We start from the raw sequence: 19,874 nt of genomic DNA on the forward strand, positions 1-19,874 counted from the left end.
GCCTAAACTCTTTCGATAGATTTTGAAACTCTTCTATATTTGCTCGTAGTCCGCGTATATTCCATTGTATGATCGTGTTGTTATTGTTGGCCATTATCCTGGTTCATGCTGGTCGTTCTTCGGACTGACAGGGCTGCCTGGTGTAGGCTGTCTAGTAACAGCAACGTTGGTGATATGCTGTTCACTGTCGTCCATAAGAACGCCATACCTGTTGTAGCCAAGGATAGGGTCATCTGAACCCTTGGCCGGTTTGTTGTTTAGGGAGGGATGCCTATTGATCCGAACCCTAGATTTTGGTGTTCTTTGGTCTTGAGGGGGTGTAGTGGCAGGTCGTTTGGTAATTCGGGAGGTGTCGACCGACGGCTGTGACAGAGTTCGTCGTCTATGGTGGTCGGCACCTACCTTAGATTTTCGTTCGTTTGTGTTGGTTTTTGTAGTCGATGGTGATGGTTCGATTGTGGTGGGGTGTGTTTAATGGGTTTTGAGGGGTTTGGGGGTGGCACTCCAGCGTGAGGCTCTTCCAAATAATTGTTTGTATTTTGGTAGGTTTGCCATCTCGGGAGCATCTGGACCCCAGGCAGACTGGTCCTCAAATGCTTGGATAGAGGCATCCTTCACCGAGATGGTACGTGCTGTCGACTGTTTTACAATTGTGGCAAACGTGGGGTTTGTGCTGTCCTTACTCTCGACAATCCTCCTGGCTTCAGGAAAGGAAATATTCTCGGTATATTTCAACCGGAGGATCTCCCTCTCCTTCTTCCAGGCAGGACAGTTTCGAGATGAGGCCGCATGGTTACCCTGGCAGTTTATGCAATGTTTGCCAACAATGTTGCATTGGTCGTTGTCTGTGTGGCCTTCACGTCCGCAGTTTTCGCAGACAGTGTTCCGTCCACATCTGTCCTCGTGATGTCCGTACTTTTGACAGTCACGGCATCGCAGAGGGTTGGGGATGTAGGCGGAGACACCGTACCTCTGGTAACCTATAGTTACCGTCTGAGGTAGCTGCGGCACTCCGAACGTGAGAATGAATGTGTTGGTATTGATTGTTTGGCCATTTCGTCTGGAACGGATCCGCCTAACCTCTGAGACATGGATGTTCTCGACATGCTGGAAGTACTCCAGTATGTCGGTCTCGGAGTCGTTCTTCAATGCGGGGCACCTGATTACCCCCTTTGAAGAATTCAGTGAAGCATGGGGCTTCACCTCGACATTGAGACCGGCAAAACTGGAAGTACCCATGAGATTCACCGCCTGTTGACGGCGATAAACCTCAATGAGGAGAACACCAGATCTCATTGGCCTTACGGATTTTACCTCACCCGCTATTCCCTGAATTCCCTTCCTCAACAGGATGGGTGATAACTCTGAAGTTTTCCTACCCTTATCTCTGGAGGACATGGTTAGGAAGTGAGGGAACAACGGAGAGGCTCCAGTTCCAGATGTAGTTATGGTCGAAGTTTGGGTTTGATTTGGTATTGTTTGTGGGGTTTGACTAGGTATTGTTTTTGTTTGTGCTGTGTCTGTTGTGTTTGATGACTCGCCTTTGCGTTTTATGTCCTTTTTATCGTTTGTACCCATATGTATGTAGAAATTGTTCACTATTTTTGTCCCCACCCACCACGGAGCCCAACTAGGGGACACTTTTGTTTGCACGGGTTTCCAGTGTCGAAAGTGTCAGGGTTACATAAAATAGTATACTCGAAAGAGAAGGAAGCAGTTTGGTTCTCCAAAGCAGCAGTTTGGTTCTCTCACGATTGCCCCTAAGCCACTGTCGTCTGGAGACGTGACCAGCCGATTGGAAATACAGGGACCATATCGCCACCCGTCTAGTCCGAGTCTGAAGCCAAAGTCGTGTGTTGCAGACTGGCATGATTTATAATCAACATCCAAACTACTCAACCACCAGGACCTTCTTCCCCGGATTTACGGGACGCAAACCACGGCAAACGGTTTGGCTCAAACTTGAGCTACTGGGTTAGATTACTTTTGGTCTGGTTCCTCAACTTTGACCTCTCTGACATGGTTTCACCTAACAAGAACTTATAAAGCTCTGGCCAGCAAAGCCCAAAGTTTCATTGAAACACTCAAGCTTCCGGACCACGGCAAGGTAGTAATCCTCCCGGAAGTATTAAGCAATCCGACAATTCAACAGGACTGCTGGAGATAAAATGTCCCTATGTTCTCAAGAATTTTCATCCTAAAAATGCAGGAAAAGAGCTTTCTACTAAACAGAAAAATAACTTCTGTTGTAATTGCCTTGACGATGGAACATTAGCATTAAAGAGATCCCACAGTTATTATTACCAAGTACAAATGCAACTGCATATATGTGAAAAACCATTTTGTGACTTTGTAGTGTGGTCTCCTCTTGGTATGTCTGTAGAAAGAATTTTTCCTGACCACACCATTGCAGGCATTTCACAAACATTATTTGGTACCAGAATTTTTCCTCAAACGAATTCCGAGGGAGCTCAAACCAATAAAATTTCAATCATAATTAGTCCATTTTCCATCTTGTGGACTCTATCTGTACGTTGAGATTTTATCTGTATGTTGATATTTGTTGCAGGTTTTTTGTTTGATATTGAATAATGTGGATATATATGTGTGAAATCCACATGTAATTAAATAATTGAACAAAAAACACTTGTATTTACATGTACGGGTATGCAGGTACATGTGTATACAATACCGGTACATGTTGCTTATTATAATAACAGTTATAGGTACTGTGTACTACTGTAAATATATACATGTTTATCCCAATATAAGACCCCCATCTCTTTATCCTCCTACACTTAATTAGGATAGGTACATGTAAATGCACATTCACATGGTAGTGCATTTACATGGTACATGTAGCTTAAAATTCTTTATTGATAAAGAACTATAATATTTTGACAAAACTTTTATTTTGAAAGTAATACTGCTTAAATTAATGGCTTATATTGGGATAAATACATAGACATTTAGAGTATATTGCAAAAAATTGATGTTGGGATCTCCAGACAAAACTCCGAAACATTTAGAACATTGAAAATTGTATGCATTTATTTTTAATGACTTGCATTATGATCAATTCTGTTGCATGTACATACAATATATATATTTTGACATTACTGTACAATACTGTAAAACGTGTACATATCTAAATTATTATGAAAATGGTGCAATATCGGACATTATTATGTGTAATTATTTTGAAAAAATTGATGCCAACAAGAATGTATAAATGCATTCTGAGTAAGGCCAAATAAAACAAGAGGCCCATCGGCCTTAACGGTCACCTGAGATTTGAATATTTCAGTTAATTTAATTGACCCTTTTTGAACCCACCCATCAGCCCCTAGGGGTCAGTCAGGGCCAACAGGTGTATACCATTAAGCTGTCATCCAATGCTGATAATGTTAACAAAGTAAGAATGAATTCCGATAGAAATCACACAAATAATGGCCAAAAATGTGATTTCCCTATATAAACTATAGTAAAATCTACCCCCTCCCCAGGGGCAAACTTGTGACCCCAGGGTCATGAAGTTCATTACATTAGTAAAGCACTATAAGACCCTTCCACCTATGAAGAGTATTTGATTCTGTCTTAATTGGGTCTTGAGAAGATCTTTGAAATTTCAGTCTATTTGACCCTTTTTAGTCCCGCCCATCAGCCTCTGGGGGTCAGTCAGGGCCAACATGTGCATACCATCACACTGCCATCCAAAGCTGATAATGTTAACCAAATCAGAATGAAGTCCAATAGAAATCACACAAATAATGGCCAAAAATGTGATTTCCCATTATAAACTATAGTAAAGTTTACCCCCTCCCCAGGGGCAAGCCTGAGACCCCAGGGTCAGGAAATTCACAATTTTGGTAAAGCACATTAAGACCCTTCCATCTATGAAGAGTGTTTGATTCCACTATATCTGAGAGTAGAGAAGAAGATTTGTTTAAGTTTTCGTCAATTTGACCCTTTTTAGCCCCGCCCCTCAGGCCCCTTGGGGGCGGGGACCATATAATTCACAATTTTGGTTGACCTTTAGCCATAGAAGCTTCCTGCCAAATTTCATTGAATTTAGTTTAGGGGTTTTGGAGAAGAAATCGAAAATGTAAATTGTTTACGGACGCACGACGCCCGCCGCACGCCGCACGACGCACGACGACGGACAAAAGGGGATTAGAATAGGTCACTTGAGACTTTGTCTCAGGTGACCTAAAAAATGTGGGTTTCCTATTTCATTTCAAAACTAAATAGGGTAGGTAGGTAAGGTAGCTATAGGGAAATTATTTATTTTTCCAAAACATTTGTACAAAGGCTATGAAGAGGAAAAGTTCTGACTTTAACAGTGTTTGATCATATTTGGCTATACAATGTTTAGGGTCAGCAAGATCAATAGGCCAGGGTAAGGAATAGGAAACTCACAAATTTTTTTTTTTTGGCCTAAGAAAAACCCATTTATATACATTGTGTTGTACATTGTTTAAAGCCATAATTCAAAATTTCTTCATTTTCCCTTTGTCAGTGATGAACTACATGTAACACTTATCAGTAATGACAGCATGTATGAATTGTAACATGTTTTCATCATTTTCTTGCAAGTAAATTTAAATGAAAGTCACTTTAAATATGTACAAAACCAATAAAATGTAAAGTGCACATACTATTACTTTGTAATTTGTTATATAATATGAAAAAAATGTGTTACAAATTGGATATTACATTTACCAAATGAAAGGAAATAACAATCTACAAGGACAATAATTTATGTATCTATAAATACGGATACATGTATGCAGTTGTACAATGTCACTTTGAAAACGAGCCATGGAATCACAACTTCCCATTAACTTACTTCACAATAGGTTTTTGAAAGTTAACCAAACATGCGACAACGAACACAGTTTGTGAAAATGTAGACAGAGTATTCAATGGAACAATTATTTTCAATATCTTGTATTTCTTCATTCTCTCAATGACGCGCTCAACGTGAATTCTAAGTTTAGCTATTGTTCGTGTCTCTGCTTCCTCCTTTGGTGTAAGACTTTTACGTCCACCTAAAAATGGTGGAATTACAATATCTGCACCTTTTTCTAACAAATATCTCGTACATTAAATCCACGGCCAACCATCACCAGATCACCAGGATGTAGTTTGTCTAAAAGACCACTCTGTTTGAGGATTTCTTTGTCCGAAATACATCCCTCATAAACATCGGACACAAAAGAAATGGCACCAGATGGAGTAATTCCAATAAGCACTTTACATGTACGGTGATTTTTGTAATTTGAGTACATGTTTCCCTGCTGCTCATAATTACGTGGAGCCTGGGTGAAAAACTCTGTGGCATCTAAAATCACACGTACATTCTTATAGTTCTTAAAACTTCGTGGAAGATGTTTCCTTGTTTTCTTTCGAGAAGCAAACATCAAATGTCTCAGCCGGTTGAATTGAAGATACAAAAAACTGTATCCATGTGGTCACAACATCATGCACAGTAGCAACTGAAATGTTAAAACGGTAGGCTAAATCCTGGTGTAATAATCCAAGACGGTCTAATCAGTGTCAGGAATAAGTCATTCTGAGGAGAAAGTTTCCGTCTAGATTTTGAGGGAGTTTCTTCGTACTTCCTTGGATAGTTTATTCTAGAGAGTGAATTCACTGCAGTCCCTAAAAAAATTCCACAAACACAGAAACTGGGCAAATGTCAATCCCGTATAAAAACGCATTTTGTTGTCATCATCCTGTACCTCCTCCAGGCAAAATGAGTCACGTGCACACTGTTTGTTGACTTGATGAAGTTCTTGCTGTAATCTGTAGTTATCCATCTTTAATTTAAGGGACTCGTTCACATCCAAGGTCAGTCGTAATGGTGTCTGTGTCTGAATTTCATGTGTTGGGGGACTCTGAATGGGGAAAAAGAAATAAACATGAATAGCAGTCTTTAAGTAATAACATAAATGTGTTAACGTTGCAAGGTGGAATATGGTAATGCAGTTTATTTTGGACATTCAATTCTAAGATTTAGTCATGTACATGTAATTAGCTGTAAGGTACAACTTATTTATAATTAAAATGGAAATATAAAACCAATAACTAGTTTTAAAGTACAAACTCATAGTGTAACTGTATTTGTTGAAATATTTGTTCTACTTAATTTATATGTCCATATGCCTACACTTGATTAAAACAATTCATACTAACTGTTCTTACATTTCTAATATCAAGGCAACATTGCTTCTTATTTCTTTGTTCATCTGCAATAACATCAAAATCTGAATTTTCTTTGTCCTCTTCACCACTTATTCCATAATTTGTCTGGGGAAAAAAATACACAAATGTACATACATGTATATGTTATATAAAGGGAATTAACTTCAATATATAAAATACACCTTACAAGCACGTGGTCACTTTACAGAGGTTAAGCAGTGCAGATAATTGTTTTGTGCCTTAGGAGTACTGTACTCTCTAAAATTAAATCACGGAGTACTAGTTATAGTACTGCCAAATATTATGAGAGTACATGTACAGACTGATACAAAATACAAATGTAGTACACTAAAAAAGGGAGTATTTTCATTCTAAGGATATGAATTGGATGTTAACACAGCAGTACTTGCACATTGATTTCGGTATCCTACTACATGTACCAATTATGAAAATTTGGGAATATTTCATTAAATCTCATGTAACTTACTCCTTTACTCCCACTATCTGGAGCACTAGGTTAAGTATGTACATTTGTATTGCAATGAAATAAATATCACAGAAACCATCAGAATACTTACTATTGGTGATGAACCATGCAGTGAGAGCAATATGTTTGTAACCTCTTCCCTTTTGTTTGCATCATTATTTGATCTGTTTTGCTGTACATTTGGACTTCTGATCATTGCAAGCCTTCTACGTGCATTTACATTAGGTCTTCGCTTTTTGGACAGTCTTGCAACCTACAAAATAAAAATTGTCGGATTTTTAGATATCAAAGAATACTTCATGGTGTATGGTACATTAAATTTTCTTTTGCAAATTCCAGGTGGTGGGGGTAGGGTGGGGGGTGTCCAGACTTCCTGATAATTGAATAAATTCAAGTGGTGTTATTGCCGGAAGGGGTCAATTGGGTAATTACCTCATATTCTGTATTAAATGCAGATAGAGTCCGAGTACTAAGTTACATTTCAAATATACTCCGGGGTGCATGTGTACTTTGCAGATTAAGGGGGGGATGATCCCCCCCCCCCCCCCCCCTTTAAAATCACACATTGGTGACAATCATAGTGCAGTATGACAGTAAACAAACTCCACTCCCACCTATTGACATATCTGATAATTTATTTTACATGTCGTTGACAATGACTATTCCTCCGTAACAGGGGGAGGTGACACAGTGCGACAAAGAATTCTGTGTTACTATAGTGCTAGTAGTAATGTTATGTAGGATTGAGTAATCAAGTCGGAGTTAGAAAGATTTTGTGACTAAATTTAACTTACGTCATATTTAGTTGCATAACAGGGGTATAACACGTTTGAATTGGCGGGAAATGACCCCAACCCAGTAATAGCCAAGTTTGAAGAATACTGTAATCCTTTGAAAAATCTGACATTTGAGAGACACAAATTTTTCACTAGGGCACAGGAAAAGGGCGAAACCATAGACCAGTACGTGACAGATTTGAAAAACAAAAGTAAGTCATGTGAGTTTGGTGATTTATGTGACTCGCTGATCAAGGACAGAATCGTTTGTGGTATCGCGGATGTTCATCTGCGAGAGAGACTACTTCGTGAACCTAATCTAACCTTACAGAAAACTGTTACAATTTGTCGGGCGTCTGAATTGTCTAAATCTCAAATGAAAGATCTCGCTGATGAACAGGAAAAAACTGTACATGTGGTAAAAAGACCGGGAACGTCAGGAACCGGAACAAAACAATATGGTTCAAACTCAGCTCATCGAGGACGAGGTCGAGGACAAAATCGCGATCGGGTTGAGAAATCAAAGTGTACACGATGTGGTTATGAACACAGAAACAAGAATGGACCATGTCCAGCAAAGGGTAAAAAATGCCACAAATGTCAAGGTATGGACCATTTCTCATCAATGTGTAGAACAAAAAATGTACATACTGTTGAAGAAGATGAACTGTTCATAGGCTCTATATGGAACATTGACATGGTGTCATCTGATTGGCAAACAGAATTATTTGTGAATGGACATTCTATTTCACTGAAACTAGACACTGGAGCACAGGCGAACGTCATATCAGGAAAGATATATGATAAGGTCAAAAACAGTTATAGCAAGCTTCAGAACAGCAAGTCTAAGCTGACAACATTCAGCGGAGAGAAGATACCGGTGAGAGGTGTAGTTGACTTAAAATGTCGCTATGGCAACAAAGTTAATGTATTACCATTTATGGTAGTTGACATTGAATCCCCAGCAGTTCTAGGTCTGAAGGCATGCGAGGAACTGAATTTAATTCAGCGTACAAGTCCATACATACATCAGGTGAAGCAAACTAACCACAGTATCCTCCAGGAATACTCCGAGGTATTCTCTGGCACCGGATGTCTACCAGATCAACATCACATTGAGATAGATGTAACTGTGAAACCGGTAGTACACCCACCGCGTCGAGTTCCAGTTGCGTTACGCGACAAGTTAAGCAAAGAACTTGTTAGAATGGAAAGTACTGGTGTTATAGAAAAAGTAGATGAACCATCAGACTGGGTTAATTCAATGGTACTGGTTGAAAAACCCAATGGCAAGCTAAGAATTTGTTTGGACCCAAAGGATTTAAATGGTGCTATAAAGCGAGAACATTTCCCACTACCAACCTCAGATGAAGTGAGTAGCAGACTGAGTGGAGCTAAGTTCTTTAGTAAGTTAGATGCCAGCAGTGGGTTTTGGCAGATACCGTTGGACGAGGAAAGTTCAAGATTATGTACATTTAATACTCCGGAGGGGCGATACAGGTTCAAGCGCCTTCCTTTTGGCATATCAAGTGCACCCGAAGTGTTTCACAAAACGGTACGGAAAATCTTGGATGGTCTCGACCGGAGTACTCTCAATTATTGACGATATATTGATATGGGGATCAACAAAGGAAGAACATGACAGACGTCTAAGAGAAACGTTTGATCGTATACGCCAAAGTGGGTTGAAATTGAACAGAGACAAATGTCAGATCCAGCTGACCGAGGTCACATATTTTGGACACACATACTCAGCTGAAGGTCGATCACCAGATAAAAGTAAAGTAGAGGCGGTTGTCAGCATGCCAGTGCCAGAAAACAGAAAGGACTTGGAGAGATTCTTAGGAATGGTGACATATATCGCGAAGTTTGTGCCTGGGTACAGTACAGAGTCTGCTCCATTACGCGAACTACTGAGGAAAGATGTTCTGTGGGAATGGACTTCACATCAACAACAGGCGTTTGAAAAACTGAAAGATATGGTGACAAGTGCGCCAGTCTTGAAATACTACAACCCTAAGAAACCTGTCAAATTATCAGTCGATGCTTCACAGAGTGGTCTAGGGGCAGTCCTGTTGCAGGAAGAAGGACCAGTAGAATATGCATCTCGGTCACTGACTGATGCAGAAAAAGGATATGCTCAGATCGAGAAAGAACTGTTGGCAATTGTCTATGGTTGTGAGCGGTTCCACCAATACGTGTATGGACAGGAAGTCGCAGTAGAAACAGACCATAAACCGCTACAAAGTATTATGAAGAAACCACTGTTTGCAGCACCAGCTAGACTGCAGCGACTGATGTTGAGATTACAAAAATATACGCTGAGTGTGACCTACCGTCCAGGATCTACAATGTACATAGCAGATCAATTATCACGCGCATACCTGAAAACGAGTAAGAGTAGTGACTGTATCACTGAGGAGCTTGAAGCTCAGGTACACATGGTACTTAATAGTTTACCAGTCTCAGCGGAGAAGTTGTCGGAAATAAAAACTGGCTACAAAGGAAGACAGTGAGATGAGGACTATAATGGAAATGGTCAAAGATGGCTGGCCAGAGGAGAGGTCAGCTCTTCCCTTGAACATTAGAACATATTGGCCATATCGTGACGAAATCATTGTAAGTGATGGAGTGTTATTCAAGGGAGGAAAGTTGATCATTCCAAATCCAATGCGCAAGGAGATGGTGCAACGTGTTCATTCAAGTCACATGGGAATTGAAAAAAGTCGAGCACGCGCACGCGATATACTGTTTTGGCCAGGGATGTCGTCGGATATCGAGGAACATGTTTCGAGTTGCCCTACGTGTAATCAATTTCGAAACTCAACTCCACGTGAGCCATTACAGCCACATGACATACCTTAACGACCTTGGCAACAGATTGGATTCGACTTATTCCAGCATCAGGACAACACGTATCTTCTTGCCATAGACTACTATTCAAAGTTTGTAGAACTGTTCCTACTTAAAAATGACACTCGAAGCCAAACAGTCATTACACATTTGAAGTCTTTATTTGCACGCCAAGGAATTCCTGATGAGGTAATGACAGATAATGGACCTCAATTTTCAAGTGATGTGTTCAAAGTCTTTAGCAAAAAATGGGACTTTAAACACACAACCTCCAGTCCAAGATATCCCAGATCTAATGGGATGGTGGAGAGAGGAGTACAGACAGTAAAGAACCTGTTGAAAAAGGCTCAGCAGGATGGCAGAGATCCTTATCTGGCCTTGTTAGAGTACCGGAACACACCTGTCAATGAGAAAGGATCACCTGCTCAGTTGTTGATGAGTCGACGGCTTAAGACTCCCATTCCAGTAAGTGCACAGTTACTTAAACCAGAAGTGTTAACCGATGTGCGCGAATGTTTCACAGATCGTCAAAGAAAGCAGAAATTCTACTATGATCGTGGTACAAAACTGGAAGAAACTCTTAGTAAATGACAAAGGGTTAGAGTAAAGAGTGATGACAAAAAGGAATGGCACTCTGCTAAGGTTGTCGAAAAGGACCCAGGATCCTCAAGATCCTATAGAGTTAAACGGAAAGATGGAAGCATCATCCGGAGGAATCGAAGTCATATAATTCCAGTTCGCGAAAAAGTCGTCCAGGAAAATCTTGATAACTTGGAATCTTGTGTGTCCCCTGACAGTGACACAATTGATCTTAAATGTGAGGAAGGTGAAACCAAAGAAAATGTCCTAACCTCTCCTGCAGCTGTTGGTTCAACAAATTCAAACGCGTATGTAACTAGGAGTGGTAGACAGTCCAAAACCCCTTCCAGACTGGATGACTATGAAGTGTATTGGTGTTAAGTGACAGTGTTATTCATTATAGTTCATTTGTTTAGTTATTTCCAAAGACTGGGCTAAAGTCAGATAACTTTAACCACATGGTTATTATTTCAAATAATTATTATAGTATAAACCATTAAGAACTGATTTAAAAACTTTAAAAGGGAGATGTCACATAATGTTGATAAAGACATTCCGGAATTATCATACCGGAAACGGATCCTATTGCATAATGTATTATGTAAGCTTTGGCATGATCCTGATTAAATCAGTGTTACAAATGGAGCTTGACCTTACTTGACCTTATTATTACAGTTGCAGGGATCGGGTCTGGATGTTCATCAGTTGGGCCCTTTCCACCTACGAAATGCAAACTGCAAATATAGGTATCTTTGGTGACGTTCCTCTCAGAGAAATTTTCACGAAAGCAAGCTTTCCTCCATCGGATGCACGTCTCGGGGTTCTTTTTCATCTGAGGGAATCTGATGAAAAACACTGCTTGCATTTCTTCTCTGCTTGCATATCTTGAGTCACTGTTACATTTCCCATATGCACAGTGATTTGTCGCTCCTTTCTTTATCGAGCCTATCGTTGAAACCGACGCCATGCCGTAGCCTACCTAGCTAGTTCGCGGCTAGTTTGTCCGAAAAAGATGGCGCCCGGCGCAAAGCATACTGGGATAGAATCTATTTATAGATCTAGGTTATCCATCGGTGCTATTAGCATAACTAGAATGCATAGCTTTTATAATCTGTCAATTTGTTTCAAGTCATATCGTCCCAAAATATATATAGCTATATACAGTGCCGAAATGGTTTCTTTCAGATGCATGCTGTGACGAAATGTTTTGCTTCGATGACATCAACAAAATGCCAATTCGCCCTGAAAGTGAAAAACACAAATCTCATTTAATAGCAAAATAATGGATGCAGGCTTAAAGCCTCTATATCCATACCATAATAACAAATACATTCAATATTAATGTAGTAATTTGGTGCGGTATACAGCTTAAGCGTTAAGGAATTGGTATTATTATTATAATTGGTAGCTGAAACAATTATTTTTGCAATGTTCATCTAGAGCAATCTCAAAATTTAAAGTGCTGCCCGCCTCTACAACAGATTGTGGCAAGCTGTTGAATATATCTACTATTCTTGGACTGAAAAAGTTTTTCCTTATATGCAGACGACATCTTTTCTGATATATTTCTGCCCTGCAGGTAGGGCGAAGAAATGTACCTGCTTGTAGATTGTAGCTTCCGGAGTTAGCATCTTTCTCAAACAGAAACTTTGTTTACCGTTACTTGGTAGATACAGATTCATTTTAAATAATAATGTCTTAACTGTTCCTGAGATTTTTTTTTCTAATACCTAAACTTCTAACGAGATTTGGATACATCAATTTGGTTGAGGAAAGAAAACAAAAAGACAATTTGTTGTTGGTGCGCTGATTCTCAGTAACTATAGTACCCTATATCTTGACTGGTGTGTTTGGTGGAGATACTCCTTTGTTGTAGGTTCACTGATTCTCAGTAACTATAACATCCATTTCTAGACTGGTCTTTTTATTGATGGCGGACATTTCTATTTAAAAACATTGGTATATAGTCTTAACTGGACACCGATAATGATACTGTTCAATTTCGGTTAATATGATAGTCATTGAAACAATGATACTGTTCTATTTCAGATAGCCGTAAATCTATTTTTAACTGGTGAACTACTTCACTCTGATTATCCTTAAGGAGTTAGGAGTGATCCTGATCGTCCTTTATTCCGATCCTTTGATCTTGTAGGATTCAGGAGCAGGACGATGTGGTCCAACCCTATTATACAACTACTCACAGATTACCTTCCTTAAACAACACCAAACCCAGCAAAGGCTCAGATGACCCTATCAACGGTCATAACAGGTATGACGCTCTTGCGGACGACAGTGAGTTTGGTGACAGTAATGCTGCTGTTTCCAGACAGCCTACACCTAGTAGTCTTGTCAGTCCAAAGAGCGTCCATCACGAACGTGGATAGTGGTCAGCAATACGAACAATTTTATTATACAATGGAACATACGTGGACTAAGGGCAAATTTAGAAGAGTTTCAAAATTTAGCAAAATAATTTAGACCTGCCTTATTTTGTCTGCAGGAGGTCATGCTTAAAAACCCAATTACTTTCAGAAATTTCTCGCTCTACAATAGCATCGCAACGGTAGGAAACAGAGGTGGCGCAGCTGTAGGTGTCCATAAAAATGTTCCTCACAGAATTATCACGTTAAACACAAATTTACAGGCTGTTGCTGTCTGTGCAACTTTACACAGACAAGTAACTATCTGTTCAATTGATCTTCCTCCGAGTATTGCTTTCACATACATTATTCTCGGAGATTTTAATTGGCATAACAGTCTTTGGGGCTCTCCGAACACAGATGAGAGAGGAAGACGCATTGAGGAATTTATAGATAAAACAACTTGTGTCTTTTTAACAATAATACCCCAACATATATACACCATGCTACAGGCTCTCTTACCCACATAGACCTATCATTATGCCATCCATCCATATTACTCGATTATAACTGGAGGGTAAATGATGATCTATGTGGGAGTGACTACTTCCCTATTTTTCTTAAGAATATTGGGACTCCTCTTGATAAACCACTTCCTCGATGGAATGTGCACAAAGCAGATTGGGTCCAATTCCAACACCTGTGCAACGAGGAGCTTACTGTAGTAAAATTCACTAACCTCGATGACCCAATTAAAACATTCACTGAAACTCTTACTTCTATTGCCACAAAAACGATACCAAAGTCCGTCCCAAAACCTACAAAGTTCCTTTTATCTGAAGAATCTTTTATCAATAGATCCGGCCGAAAGGCAGCTCTAAGACGATCCTTGACTTCCCCTACAACTGAAAATTAGAATAATTTTAAAATTTGGAGGGCGAAGGCTCGGCGATCTATTAAGTCCGACAAAAAGAATAGCCGGAAGGAATACATTTCTTAAATATCTTCAAATACATCATCTAAACAGACGGGATCAGGTATGAAAAATAAGTGGAAAACGAAAAACAGCACCATCATCCCATCTTATCAACAATAACCAAATCTTCTCTTCTTCATCTGAAATTGCAAATGCATTTGCTAAAAATATAGCCCAGAACTCATCCGCCAAAAATCACTCCAAAAATCACTCCAAAAAATTCCAAACTTTCACAAAAGACAAAGAAAAGAAACGTCTTAATTTCAAATCATCCAACACAGAAAGTTACCACAAGCCTTTCGATCTCCCCGAGTTGCTTGAATCGCTAAAAAGATCAAACGATTCAGCAGCTGGGCCAGATGAAATTCCGTACCAATTCCTGAAACATTTACCAGTTTCAATTCTTACGCGCTACCTGCAGGGCAGGAATGTAAATATATGCAGATGAGCTCAACGAAATGTGTTCCTCCTCGCCAATGGAAGCGGTGAAAGACTGATTAAGTGACAAGAAACCTTCCAGAAACCTTGAAAAATATGAGGAAAAAGGCCTTTGGAGCAGAATAGTAGAATTATGTTCTGCATACTTGGAGCAGAATAGTAGAATTATGTTCTGCATACTATATGCAGAACATAATTCTACTATTCTGCTCCAAAGGCCTTTTTCTTAATATTTTCAAGGTTTCTGGAAGGTTTCTTGTCTCTTAACCAGTCTTTCACCGCTTCCATTGGCGAGGAGGAACACATTTCGTTGTGCTCATCTGCATATATTTACATTCTGTGTTGCATTTGCCTATATGTCGTTAGTAAACCAAATTGTATTCATGAGACTGTATACTACAATTTACAGTGATTCGGTCAGTGTAGGAATACAGCTTCAGGTGTTGTAGGTTAAAACAATGGTCCCCAGTTACATTCGGTCTAGAGAGCATTCGAATGCTAGCATTTATCTACATAAACCAACACAAAAAAGCAACGCAAGTTATGAGAGTAAAATATTATAATAAAAAAAAATTGATAGGCTCTATTCCTGATCTACAGGAAGTAATCAAATTGTCACTGTCGTCACACAGGGGTTCGTTGTCGAATTGTCAGAAATGCTAGACACGCCAACATTAAAATTCCAGCATTTATAAAAAAGAATCTTACGAAAAATCGGCAGTATCGACGTGGTTTATGTTATTCACTGATGTCAAAGGCCTACTATACTCCAAAATCGAGCCCCTGTGAAGTTGAACATCGTCTGCTAAGTTAGCGACACTGATGTGACCGGTTAGACTGGATTATGTTTCTAATGAAATATCCTTGGAATCGTTTTCATCTACTCTCAAGACGACGTTCATTTAGAATTTAAGAGATAATATTCCTCTGAAAATAACGTATATCCAGTCGATAGAAACATAAGTGTTTCCGAGGAATCGAGTCTGTCCAGTACAATACCCGTTCAACGCCGCATCACTTCTAAATGTTAACCGTATATCATTGCGCCGGAAAACGGCTTTATTTTTAAACAATCAGAAATTATGCATTTGTGAACAATTTGAAGATATCTAGAAACGTTTATAAAATATACTATAAAGCCAAATTGTGCAAAAAACATTTCATGTGATTGCTATTGATAACGACATGAGGGACTTTATTATTCTTTCTGGAAATTTCGGCTGTTCCGGTATTTGAACTTAATGATGTCAGTGATGGGAGAAGCGGCAAATTTAAACGCGTCTTAAGCTACAGTAAATAAAATAAAATTAGAAATGTAAATATAAGCATTGAACTGTTACCAAATGGTAGTATACAGTCGATATGAATACAATTTGGGTGACAGATAAATATTTCATTAGGGTGACATGAAATATCAGTTCAATGCTTAAAAGGATATTTCGCATCTGGATTAAGCAGATGGAACGTAACCATACCCAATGACCAAATGTCCATTCGTTTTAGCGTTCCAATGTCAGCATGTGTAGTGCGTCTAAGAATGGCTTCAGGGGCCATATAAACAGGTGAACCTCTTTATCAAATTTAAAGTGCTTGTTTTATATAAGGTTCGAGTTTGCATCAGCAATTATCTGGATTCCCCAGATGTCAGTAAGTTTGGCTACAACTGGTTTATTGAGCCACCAATACTTCAGATCTTCCTCCCTGCATTCCAAATAATGTTGGTTTGACACAAGGATGTTATCGGGTTTTAAATCACGATGAACTATTCCTTTCTCGTGCAGATAGTCCAGGCCTGTACATATATCTAACGCTAAATGATAGGGCATGTGTTCAAAACCTTCGAAGCCATTAATTCGATCGCACGTTTTCAAAAGATCCTTTACATTTGAAACAGAATCATTGTTCAGATTGAGTGTTTCAAAAGAGAATGACATAAATTCTAGAAGGGAGTTATCAGTCATTGGATATCCGTGAATTTGCAAAACATTTGGATGCCCTTTCAATGATGCCATCAATTTTGCCTCCTTAAGAAATAAATCATTCTCATTGTCTGTATTTTGTAACTCGCAACTCCGCATTTTGCAACTCGCAACTCGAAGAAAGAAACTCTCTTCTTACGCCCTACCTGCAGGGCCAACTCTAATAGAATAAACTAGATTTACATGATTTGGTGTTGTGCATTAGGTACTTTTATTCACTTTTAATTGGAATACTATTTTGGAATAATATATTCCTGGATAAAATGCAGTATATATAATGAGGTAAGTGAGACTTCTGTATCCATGTGTATAAATTGACCATGTGCTGTAGCACGTGCTTATGTTGTTTTGTGTTTATATTCTAGGTGATGGAAGTTCACCTAAGGTCAGATTTATTCATATTCGGAATGGGAGCAATTTCAGATTGTCCAGAATTAATCTCACTTCAGATTTTTGTGCTGTAGATTCTAATTATATATTAATTTATCAAAAAATTGAAGAAAACAAAATTGTTCTTTAAATCTTGAGCTTTATCCACAATATTTTGATGAATTATTGTATTTGATTTTTCGGCATAGCCGTATAATTTTCTTTTGACAGGTGGCGTTACTGGTCAAGATGAAGTATGTGATTGGTCAATGTAGCCGTAAATGCAAAATGCAGATATGCAGTTAAAAACGAAACAAAGATAAGATTGAATGCAAGCTGAATAAGTAGATTATCTTTTTAAATGACACATTAATAAAATCATATTCCTGATTCAAATGCAGTTTTATTATTACTAAAAATGATTCAAACTAAGATAATTTTGTTCTTCGTGCTAAAACGCATTAGTTCGGTAATTTATTTCACCATTATAACCATCAGCATTAAAACTATGCCTTTTATCTTTTTTAAAGATATTTCCTGTTTCTGGTACTTTAGAAATTACCGAAAAAATTGTCTGAGCTGTTATCTCAGCTGCTAAAAACTAGACTTTTTCAAAAGGCTCCGCCTCTTACCTTTTATAATCTACCCTCCCCCCACCCCCCGGTTAATCTCTAACAACATCCCATAAGAGGTCACGTCGGGGTGACCTTTTGGATTAGCCAATCAAATGACTGCTTCCATAATAGTGAATTGTATGTGTCCGAATTAACATGACCAGAGTGCATAGCTGTCAATTTGTTTCAAGTCATTTCGTCACAGAAAACATATAGCTATGAATTTATACATGGTGTACCGAGATGGTTTATTTCAGTTTCGACAAATTGACAATTCACCCTGAAAGTGAAATACCCTGATGCGATGTTAGACGTTCATGTAACGTAGTGAGAATGGCCATCTAAATTTTAATTAGATTGGGTTTCTTCGATGGGGTGTATTCTCCAGTCGACCACCTCTTGTAAGAAATGAATGTAAACAAGAACACCAACGCTAGTAAGTAATGTTTCAACACATAAGGGGCTGCTCGGGTGGGCTGTTCTGAGCTGTTCCGAACTGTTCCGCACAACACGATGACCCGAGTGCAAATGGACAGGAAGTGATATCCCGAGTGCAAATGGACAGGAAGTGATGTCCCGAGTGCAAATGGAAAGGAAGTTGATACTATACAATATGGCGGACATGGCGCTGATGACTGTTGTTGCCGATTTCATGGGTGTATTTGACGCATGGAGGAAGACGGATATAGAACAGGACTGTCTACCCGTATTTCTGAACGGACTGATAGAACTTTTGTAAGCTATTTGGTGTTTTTTAAACGAACATTAATGTTCGGTTATTGCCATCAAGAACTGGACTGAGAAATATGACCATATTTGGTAGCCACATTCACCAATACGCCATCTACTGTCTGTTTCAATGAAATATGGCTGCCCCCATTGCCTTACGCTTCAAATAATTTACTTGCAAAAACATCTTCGTTTTATGTAGTAGTTTTACCGAAAATGTTGAAATGTATTCAGTAGATGTTTTCAAGATGCATACGATTTGAGAAATGCATAACGCTAGCGAAATGTGAAGACTAAATGAACCTGAACTTTGCGAATAACTCCAGGTCAATATATTTATGTAAACAAATATTGCGCAGGCGCATTCGTCTCCGGATGTTTAGAAAGTTTTGCTCTTCCGTGTTCATTCCAAAACGGCTGACATTATAGCATAGGTCTGCAAATATGTCCGCGATTTACTTAAATTTGTAATATATATATTCTAGAATGTTACATCATTATCAACTAGATGAGTATTTCTATAATTTAGAGAAAGAAATATATCAATAACGGCATACGAGACGATACATTGTATCATACTATAGGTACGAGACGATACATTGTATCATACTATAGGTTACTGAACATGTTTGCGAGAAAGATAGATACTAGGTGGCATTTGTGGTCAGGGTGACTGGTCATAGCGTTAACATTGTCATCGATTTCCATATTCCATTTTCCTTTGACGAAAACGACCAATAAATCAAATGCAAATGATAATATCTTGTTGCCATGTGCACGGGATTGGTTGTTGTAGGCGATACTTGGAACGTATTTACTGTTGTAAGGGAGGTAACTGCAAGATTACGGAAATCAAACGTTAAACCAATTTGATTGGTCGTTTCTTCCATGACTTTGGCAATGGGTTTACAATCGAGGTGACAGATAACTACGGCAATATTCAGATGATATCCACAATAACATTTTTAGATACGTGTGGTCGGCAGTTGTCATGTTTAAAATGAACAATTATATAGCTTGTTTTTATTTCGGCAAAGTCGAGAATATTTACTGAAACGGACCACAGGTGAAGCAGACTTGGAAATACCGAAACGAAGAAAAACGGGGCTTAATTATAATATAGGCCTAAATTGGCATTATTTTCAGAGAATTGACCCACATATATGTTTTTCAATGCCTATTTGTATCGTATGTAAAATATTAGAGGTTTACAAATTTTAAATTAATTTTTCATTTGCGAATCGCGGCCCGATTGTCGTTAGAGTTGAATTACCGAAATGGCCGATAGTGGACCCAAATCGACATTTTTACGAGAGAATGGACCCAATATAGGATCTATTAATCTTTGGTGTGTGTATAGAGACCTGGAAGTATTTTGAAAGAATTTGCAAAATACCGAATTCACGATCAAATTTTCGATTGTGACGAACTACTGAGACGGTGTTAGTTCATGTCAAGTCAATCTGATTAAAATCAACTGTTACATGATATGGCTATACGTTTA

At 38.8% G+C, this 19,874-nt stretch overlaps 3 protein-coding genes across 3 annotated transcripts; 2 read left to right on the top strand and 1 right to left on the bottom strand.

Moving 5' to 3' along the window:
- Positions 1 to 471: 471 nt before the first annotated feature.
- LOC117321437 lies at positions 472 to 1,578 on the bottom strand. Its single transcript, XM_033875854.1, has one exon. The coding sequence runs from the start codon at positions 1,576 to 1,578 to the stop codon at positions 472 to 474; it is 1,107 nt and encodes a 368-aa protein (XP_033731745.1).
- Positions 1,579 to 7,349: 5,771 nt separating this feature from the next.
- Positions 7,350 to 9,073, top strand: LOC117321438 (uncharacterized protein K02A2.6-like). The gene is made up of 2 exons (XM_033875855.1): positions 7,350 to 7,363; positions 7,627 to 9,073. The coding sequence occupies exons 1-2, from the start codon at positions 7,350 to 7,352 to the stop codon at positions 9,071 to 9,073; spliced, it is 1,461 nt and encodes a 486-aa protein (XP_033731746.1).
- Positions 9,074 to 9,999: 926 nt separating this feature from the next.
- LOC117321440 (uncharacterized protein K02A2.6-like) lies at positions 10,000 to 10,914 on the top strand. Its single transcript, XM_033875856.1, has 2 exons — positions 10,000 to 10,155; positions 10,351 to 10,914. The coding sequence occupies exons 1-2, from the start codon at positions 10,000 to 10,002 to the stop codon at positions 10,912 to 10,914; spliced, it is 720 nt and encodes a 239-aa protein (XP_033731747.1).
- The last annotated feature ends 8,960 nt before the right edge of the window (positions 10,915 to 19,874 follow it).

This window comes from Pecten maximus, unplaced genomic scaffold, assembly GCF_902652985.1.
Source record: "Pecten maximus unplaced genomic scaffold, xPecMax1.1, whole genome shotgun sequence".
NCBI classification, from domain to species: Eukaryota; Metazoa; Mollusca; class Bivalvia; order Pectinida; family Pectinidae; genus Pecten; species Pecten maximus.

Bases quoted from the DNA above. Each gene is read 5' to 3' on its own strand.
- LOC117321437 (XM_033875854.1), bottom strand. From the start codon at position 1,578: ATGGGTACAAACGATAAAAAGGACATAAAACGCAAAGGCGAGTCATCA.
- LOC117321440 (XM_033875856.1), top strand. From the start codon at position 10,000: ATGGAAATGGTCAAAGATGGCTGGCCAGAGGAGAGGTCAGCTCTTCCC. The intron at 10,156-10,350 runs GTGCAACGTGTT...CCTTGGCAACAG, and splicing joins ATCCAATGCGCAAGGAGATG to ATTGGATTCGACTTATTCCA.